The following is an 8,309-nucleotide window of genomic DNA, read 5'->3' as shown; positions in this document are numbered from 1 at the left end:
CAGTGCTTATTAACTCTTGATTTACACACTATTCTAACACCCGCAGCCGCGTGTCTTAGTCTGTGCATGAGAAGCAGAGAACTGAAGGCAGAAAGTAGGGAAGAATCAGGCGAGTTAGCAGAGGGGTGCTGGATGACGGCCTGCGAGTGGGGGACAGGACTGAGTTGGGAGAATCCTTGGGGGCCGTGCAGTCCAGTAACCTTCGCTTTCACAGATGGAGAAGTCACCTGGCTGAGATCCCAAGGTGGGGCCGGTCTAGAACCCAGCCCCGTGGGCTTCCCGTACAGTCATGCTCTTAGGGCCATGGCGTACTTCCTCACTTACGTCATAGTCGCTGAAGATGCTGGTTATGTGTCATTAAGAAAACATTTCATTGTGTTCAAGATTCTCTGTTCAGAAAATTCGGAGAAGTGTCCAGTGTGCTTTCAAACATAGTTCCTCCCAAAGAGTTAAAATAAAAATGCCATCCCATAGAATATGCAGACAGATATCTGTTACCCCCAAACCTCCCCCCCGCCGGGACCTTCATTGTCCCCGTGGTGCCCGATGAGTGAGGTGTGGCTGGACTTCTGCCTCGGGACGAGCCTGACAAGTCTGGGTCCTGTGTGGATACAGAAGTGGGCTTTACTCTGATTGTCCCATCTCTGAAAACTTGCCCTGAGTGACGTACAAACTGAAGTTGTTCCCTGTCACTTAAAATTGTCCTTACGTATGCTTTCTTATTTATTTTGCTTATAAAAGCCGGGCACAGTCAGCACCGAACTAGAAAATAGAGATAAATCCAACAGGAGAAAACACTCATGCGGTGCCTGGCTGGCTCGGTCGGTGGAGCGTGCGACTCTTGATCTCGGGGTTGTGAGTTCGAGCCCCACGTTGGGCGTAGAGATTATGTAAAAATAAAATCTTTTAAAAAAAACACCACTGAAAGAGAATTACTGTTCACACGTTGGCACACAGCCTCCCTCATTGCTGGGTACTCATTCACCCTGCTGCACACGTGTGTGTACATAAATATGTGTATGCGCACAAACATCGATACACGCAGATGAAATGTGGGTCATGCTACTGATAGTTTTAAAACCCTTGATAGGGTTATTTTTTAGTTAACGATGGATACACTCACCTCTAGGTATATGGAAATCTACCTTAATTTTTTTAAACAGCTGCCTGTGAGTCCGTTCTATAGAAGCTGTGCCTTAATATGATCAGCTGTCCCCTGCTGGGGGACATTTTGGTTGTTTCTAGTTTTTTTGTTTTGTTTTGGGTTTGTTTTTTTTTTTTTTGCTGTTATGGTCACAGTTATGATCAGCATCTTTGCTCACACCCTTAATCATCTCCTTAAAATAAATTCTTGGAAGTACCATAACTGTGTTGAAGGAAACAAAGTCTTTTATGGCTTTCAGTGTGTGTTGCCAAAGCTCCTGGGTGATGTTTTTCCACTCAGGTTTTTTCTTTTTTTATGACTTTGGAAAGTCGCTAGTGCCTGTAGTTGAGGATTCTCCTCCAGGCTGGCTCCTTCCTTCTTTTCCCCTTGTCCCCATTTCTCTCAGATTCCTTGGGCGTGGTCCCAGGGCTCTGGGATCTTGTTCTGGGGGATTTGGAATGGTGGATGGGAGCAGTGGAGGAGGAAGGGAACATCACAAGGTCCATGGGAATAAATGTAAGGTGTGGGCACAGGCGTGGGCTGGTCTAATCATATTTAAAACATAGTTTCAGGAAACTTACTCTGGGCCTCCCCGCCACTCATTCATCTCAAGGCCAAGGGCAGCACTTTGTGGCGGAGCATTGGATAGACATTTTGGACTAATTCCTTGGCTTAGGATCCAGTCCCTCGACCTGGCCTTGGGGTCTGGCTCCTGTTCACCTCTCCCCTTCCTAGTCTCCGTCATCCACACTCCTGCAACAGTGACCTTTCACATTCATTGCTCCCAAAAGCTAAACTCCTTCCTGGTTCAGGGATTTCAGATAGGTGGCTTCCTTTACTACAGGCACTCTTCCTTTCTCTTACTCTTCAACCTCTGGGACATAGCCTGGAGTGGTGGTTAAAAACATGGCCCCTAGCGTCAGGCTTGGGTTTGTAACCCGGTTCTGTCCCTTACCAGCTGTGCAACCGAGGACAAGTTACTCAGCCTCTCTGTGCCTTGGTTTCCATATCCGTAAAACAAGGGTAATGAGAGTACCCACCTCACAGGGCCGCTGTGAGGATCGTATGTGGCGATATCTATGAGCACTTAGACTAACAGTTCCTGGCATGGGGTCATTATCACTGAGCTGGCTGGCTGGCCTCAGCTTACCACTCCGCAAGGAAATATTCCCTTACTCCCACTACCCCAGCCCAGACATCCTGGTTTACGGTCTTAGCCATCTGTATCTTTCCTTCTTAGTGGTTACTGCAATTGTTACTAAATAAATAAGCATTTAAAAAAAAAGTCTGACTCTTGCCTAAGACTCTCAGCCCCACTAGCATGGCCCACTTCTGTCCTGTTCACAGCCTAAGAGTTGGTATGCAATCAGTATCTGCTCAGGGAATGAAAGAGACGGTCCTGCTACTTCCTGCCCAGAGCCAAGTTCATCAGAAAGACAAAGTCATGGTCCTCCCTGATGAACTAGTAAGACACACCTGATTATGGAAGGGGTTTCCCAGTGGAGTGAGCTGATGCGTGACCAGTGTGTGACAGTGACCCGTGTCCCTCTGAACTTGCAAAGCCTGCTGCTCTTGGAGGCTGTCTGGTGTCCACCTTCTCAGTGGATGAAGGGCCAGTGTTGTTTTTAAGTTTTAAGTTTCAGGGCGCCTGGCCGGCTCAGTCGGTGGAGTGTGTGACTCTTGATCTTGGGGTGAGTTTGAGTCCCACATTGGGTGTAGAGATTACTTAAAAATAAAATCTTAAAAAAAATTCTAAGTTTCTAATGCATATAGATCAAAAATAATGGGACGCCTGGGTGCCTCAGTCGTTAAGTGTCTGCCTTTGGCTCGGGTCATGATCCCAGGGTCCTGGGATCGAGCCCCGCATCGGGCTCCCTGCTCCGCGGGAGCCTGCTTCTCCCTCTCCCACTCCCCCGCTTGTGTTCCCTCTCTCACTGTCTCTCTCTGTCAAATAAATAAAACCTTAAAATACCATTAAATGAATTACTAGAAAATGAAACAAGATTCACAGCCACGGTTTCTCAGCCTGAGCACTATTGACATTCTGGACCAGATAATTCTTTGTGGTGGGGCTGTCCTGTGCATTGTAGGATGTTTCGCAGCATCCTGACTTTTATTATTAGATTCAGCAGACAAAATTACTCTATCAAGTTGCTCTGCGGGCTTCTAAACGTGCTCTGGGTTTCTGTGCTTTGTACAAAGCCCTCCTGGGCTGGCGCCACCTGTGGGCCACACTTGGAGTAGCAGCAGACCCTGCACTTCTGGAAAGGGAGGCCCTGAAGCCCTGCTCACGGCCCACATAAAATGTGCTATTCCAACACATTGAAAACTTTCAGGAACATTTCTGAGCCTTGGTTTTTCCCTCTCCTCTCCCAGGTCACATGTAGCGGGTGACGTCATCCAGCCAGCTATCCTTGAGGACCCGGAAAACCCACCGTTAGCTGCCTCTTCACACCATGGTGATGCCATCAGCCAGGTCTCCAGGGATCTGACAGCCCAGAGGTACATGGGGGCTGGGTCTGCATTTGGTGGTGAGACCCCGGGGCCCAGGCCCTGCGGCTGCCTCCCTCCTCTCCCCTCCCCTCGCCTGCTCACCCACCCCTACCTGGGTCTACATGCCCCTCCTACACAGGGCTAGGGCCCCTTCCTTAGGGAGCTCACGGGACACCAGGAAGACCCTGCCCCAACAGGCATTTTAAAGGTTTGTTCCCTTGTGATCTTCAAGGGCCCCTATTTAAAATAGAAGTCCTCTGGGAGAGAGGACGTGCTATTTATACCTTGCCAAGGAATGACTTAGTTAGCTGCCTCTGACCTCCCAGGACACGAGCTGGGTTAGCTGCTTGTTTTGTCTTCTGGTGCTGGAGGGAGGAGAGAGGAGCCGGCAGCACAGCCGGGAAGGGGAGCAGGTCCTCGTGCCTTTGCTTGGCAAATGGGTTTGGCCAGCGGGGTCTTCCCTCACCTGCACTCCCTGCCCCAGCCACCCCACAGCAGTCACAGATGATGTCCAAGTCCACTGCGCTTATCCCCACTGGCGCTTACTCTGTTTAAACCAGGCTTGCTCAGAGTCAGCCTCAGGACTTGGCTCAGATGCGAGTACACGCGCATACACACCCTCATCTCTCTGCTCCTCCCCACCCCACTCCCCCGTATATATACATAGATGTTTATTTCATGTATATATACACCCACATTTTTTCCAGTTTTATTGAGGTTTAATTCACATATGACATTGTTTAAGGTGTTATACACACATTTAATTTTATTAAAAATTTTTATTTAAATTCCATTAATTAATATATAGTGTATTATTAGTTTCAGAGGTAGAAGTCAATGATTCATCAGTTGTATATAACACCCAGTGCTCATTACATCTCGTGCCCTCCTGAATGCCCCTCACCCAGTTACCCCATCCTCCTCCACCTACCTCCCCTCTAATCCTATGATTAAGAGTCTCTTATGGTTTGTCTCCCTCTCTGATTTTGTCTTCTTTTATTTTTTCCTCTCTTCCCCTATGATCCTCTTTTTTGTTTCTTAAATTCCGTATATAGTGAGATCATATGATAATTGCCTTTCTCTGATTGACTTATTTCGCTTAGCATAATACCCTCTAGTTCCATCCACGTCATTGCAAATGGCAAGATTTCATTTTTTGATGGCTGAGTAGTATTCCATTGTATATATATATATATATCGTATCTTCTCTAGCCATTCATTTGTCGATGGACATCTGGGCGCTTTCCATAGTTTGGCTATTGTGGACATTGCTGTTATAAACATTGGGGTGCAGGTGCCCCTTTGGATCACTTCATTTGTATCTTTGGGGTCAATACCTAGTAGTGCAATTGCTGGGTCGTAGGGTAGCTCTATTTTCAACTTTTTGAGGAACCTCCATACTGTTTTCCAGAGTGGCTGCAACCAGCTTGCATTCCCACCAACAGTGTAAGAGGGTTCCCCTTTCTCTGCATCCTGGCCAACATCCACTGTTTCCTGACTTGTTAATTTTAACCACTCTGACCAGTGTGAGGTGGTATCTCATTGTGGTTTTGATTTGTATTTCCCTGATGCCGAGTGATGTTGAGCATTTTTTTCATGTGTCTATTGGCCATTTGTATGTCGTCTTTGGAGAAATGTTCATTCATGTCTTCTGCCCATTTCTTGATTGGATTATTTTTTTCTTTGGGTGTTGAGTTTGATAAGTTCTTTATAGATTTTGGATACTAGCCCTTTATATGATAAGACATTTGCAAGTATCTTCTCCCATTCTGTCAGTTGTCTTTTAGTTTTGTCGACTGTTTCCTTTGCTGTCCAAAAGCTTTTTATCTTGATGAAGTCCCAATAGTTCATTTTTGCCTTTGTTTTCCTTGCCTTTGGAGACGTGTCTAGCAAGAAGTTGCTGTGGCTGAGATCACAGAGGCTGCTGTCTGTGTTCTCCTCTAGGATTTTGATTGATTCCTGTCTCACATTTAGGTCTTTCATCCATTTTGAGTCTATTTTTGTGTATGGTATAAGGAAATGGTCCAGTTTCATTCTTCTGCATGTGGCTGTCCAGTTTTCCCAGCACCATTTATTGAAGAGACTGTCTTTTTTCCATTGGACATTCTTTCCTGCTTTGTCGAAGATGAGTTGACCCTAGAGTTGAGGGTCCATTTCTGGGCTCTCTGTTCTGTTCCATTGATCTATGTGTCTGTTTTTGTGCCAGTACCATGCTGTCTTGATGATGACAGCTTTGTAATAGAGCTTGAAGCCCAGAATTGTGATGCCACCAGCTTTGCTTTTCTTTTTCAACATTCTTCTGGCTATTCGGGGTCTTTTCCGGTTCCATACAAATATGACATTGTGTAAGTTTCAGGTGTTATACACAGACATTTTGATTTGTGTTTGTATCACTAAAACAGCTCCCCATTTGTGGTGTTGCATAGCACTAGGGAAACCATGGTGAACAGCTGCTCCCACTTGACCCTGACCTGGGAAGCTGGTGAAGGGGGCTTAGTGAAGCCTGGAATGGGGCTGCGATCATCATCATCCCCCATTTTATGGAGGGACCCAGAGGGGCAAGGGGAAGCTCTCTGAGTATTGGATGCAGGAGGACTTGGCTGCGCAGCTCTGTGGCTCCAGGAAGAACCAAAGTGCCCCTGGGTCTTTGTCAGTGTTTTTGAAGTCCCCTCCTAGCCCTGGACAGTCGGCCAGTGATAAGTGCTCTTAACCCTTGCATCGAAGGCACCTCCTGTTCTCCAGGCACCGTACTGAGCGTGTCACATCGAGTGTCCCTGTAAATCCTCCAGCAAACACCCCTAGCAGGTGAGGGGTTCTGTCCTGGACCCTTTGCCCTTTGACATCTGAGCCAGTTTCCTCCTTTCACGACGCGTGGGGTTCCACCTACATCACTGGCCTCTTTCAAGTCCAAGGAAGATGACGCAACATAGAGAAGCTGTGTCACCTCAGACCATGACCAAGAGTGATCACAGGATGCAGGAAGGAACCAGGGGTTAAGCACAGATTTTATCAGTGCTGAGAACTTGGCCAGCTTTCTGGCTTCATTTCCCAGTAAAGGGATTCAGGTAGGGTTCAATGAGCGACATTGGTGCCTGGCCAGTGTTAATTCAACATTTGTCCGGAGTTGCATTGTCTTGTTTTTACTGGAAATTAATGGAAAAGAGGCAGTTCTGATGGGAGCGGGGATTGGTCTGGCTTTGGTCATCAGCTGCTTTCACAAAATACTCCTTATTCATTGCTTCCATATTCGTGAATTTTCCCTCTCACTAAGGTTTATTTGTAACCCCACGATCAATACTCATGGCTCCCTCATGGCCTTTTGTGAACATGTACAGAGCAGCAAGGAAATCTGAGTCGCCTGGGGGGCATGTTCCCAGCTGAGGTAGAGCAAGGTGCCCTGTCTTTTTCCAGCTCTCGTGCTGGGAACCAGTGTCCTTTTACAGTCTATTTACTGCCGCGGTTTTTGTAATTTTGTGCTTTTTGTTCATGATTTTGCTGCTTCGCATGGCCCCCAATGTAGTGCTGAAATGCTGCATAGTGCATTTCAGTGCAAGAAAGCTGTTGTGTGCCTTCTGTAGGAAATACTTCTGCTAGATAAGCTTCATCTGGGCCTAAGTGATGATGACGATGCTGTTGGCTGTGAATTCAGTGATGTGTATTAAATAAGGCGTTTTCACACAGAAATGTACCTAACACAAGGTTACGTAGTGACCCGTTGACAAAAATGTTATGACCAGAAGCTCGAAGGAACCCAAGCCAGCATAACCCCTGGGAACAATGGTTCAGAACTGGCTAATTTGGCGTCCGTGACACCTTTCTAGAATGTAACCGCTGTGAATACCAAGAATCAGCTGTACCTGACCTTGCCGCTCCGTGGGAGTAACTACAAAGGGCATTCTGGGCGTGCAGGGGCTGCTGAGTAACCTCAGCAGAGGCCCTGCTGGTCCACCTGTTGGGGGTGCTGTAACAAAGCACCCCAGACCAGGGGCCTCGGAAACAGCAGAAATGTATTGCTCACAGTTCTGGAGACTGGACAGGCATCTCGGTGGTCGGGTGAGGACCCTCTTCCACATTGCAGACTTCTCACTGGGTCCTCATGTAGGGGTAGCGGCTGAGGAGCTTGGTGGGGGTCTCTTTTAGAAGGGCACTAATCCCGTTTGTGGGGGTTCTCAGGACCTAGGCACCTCCCAAAGCCCCCACCTCCTAATTCCAGCACATTGGGGATTAGGATTCCAACTTGTGAATTGAGGGGGACACGCCTATTCAGACCATAGCACCCCCTCCTCTGATCCCCCTCCTCTGATCCCCCTCTGTGTCCTGCTGAGAGTAGGGGCGGGAGAGGCGGAGGGCGAGGCTGAGACAGTCCCCTCTAGAGGTTTGCTCCCCCTAGGAGCAGGGTTGGTACTTTAAATTTAAAAATTAAATTAAAATTAAAAAAAAACCTTTTTTTCTTTAAACTGGGGCTGGAGGGTGGTGCTTTAAGCCACTTTTGTCCCCCCCCCCCCAATTGCCTGTCAGTTCTTTGGTGCCATATCCTTCCAAGACATGTTCTTTCTGAATAAGGAAAAAGAGAGATGGCACCCCCATCTCGGAGACAATTCTCAAATAAAATGGAAGGGATTTGGATGCACCCCCTCTCCTCTCTTTTTTTTTTTTAAAGATTTTATTTATT

The 8,309-nt window shown here is 47.3% G+C and overlaps 1 protein-coding gene across 8 annotated transcripts in view; it reads left to right on the top strand.

Moving 5' to 3' along the window:
• Positions 1 to 8,309, top strand: part of TACC2 (transforming acidic coiled-coil containing protein 2) — a 186,046-nt gene that overhangs the window by 95,206 nt on the left and 82,531 nt on the right. For all 8 annotated transcript variants that reach the window (XM_081823351.1, XM_081823349.1, XM_081823353.1 and 5 more), the window contains one exon: positions 3,521 to 3,646. In XM_081823351.1, the coding sequence (XP_081679477.1) occupies positions 3,521 to 3,646 (126 nt within the window). The remainder of the gene's footprint in view (positions 1 to 3,520; positions 3,647 to 8,309) is intronic.

Source organism: Leptonychotes weddellii, chromosome 6, assembly GCF_054177405.1.
Source record: "Leptonychotes weddellii isolate Sample4059 chromosome 6, ASM5417740v2, whole genome shotgun sequence".
Classification (NCBI taxonomy): domain Eukaryota; kingdom Metazoa; phylum Chordata; class Mammalia; order Carnivora; family Phocidae; genus Leptonychotes; species Leptonychotes weddellii.
This window is presented reverse-complemented; position numbering and strand designations above follow the sequence as displayed.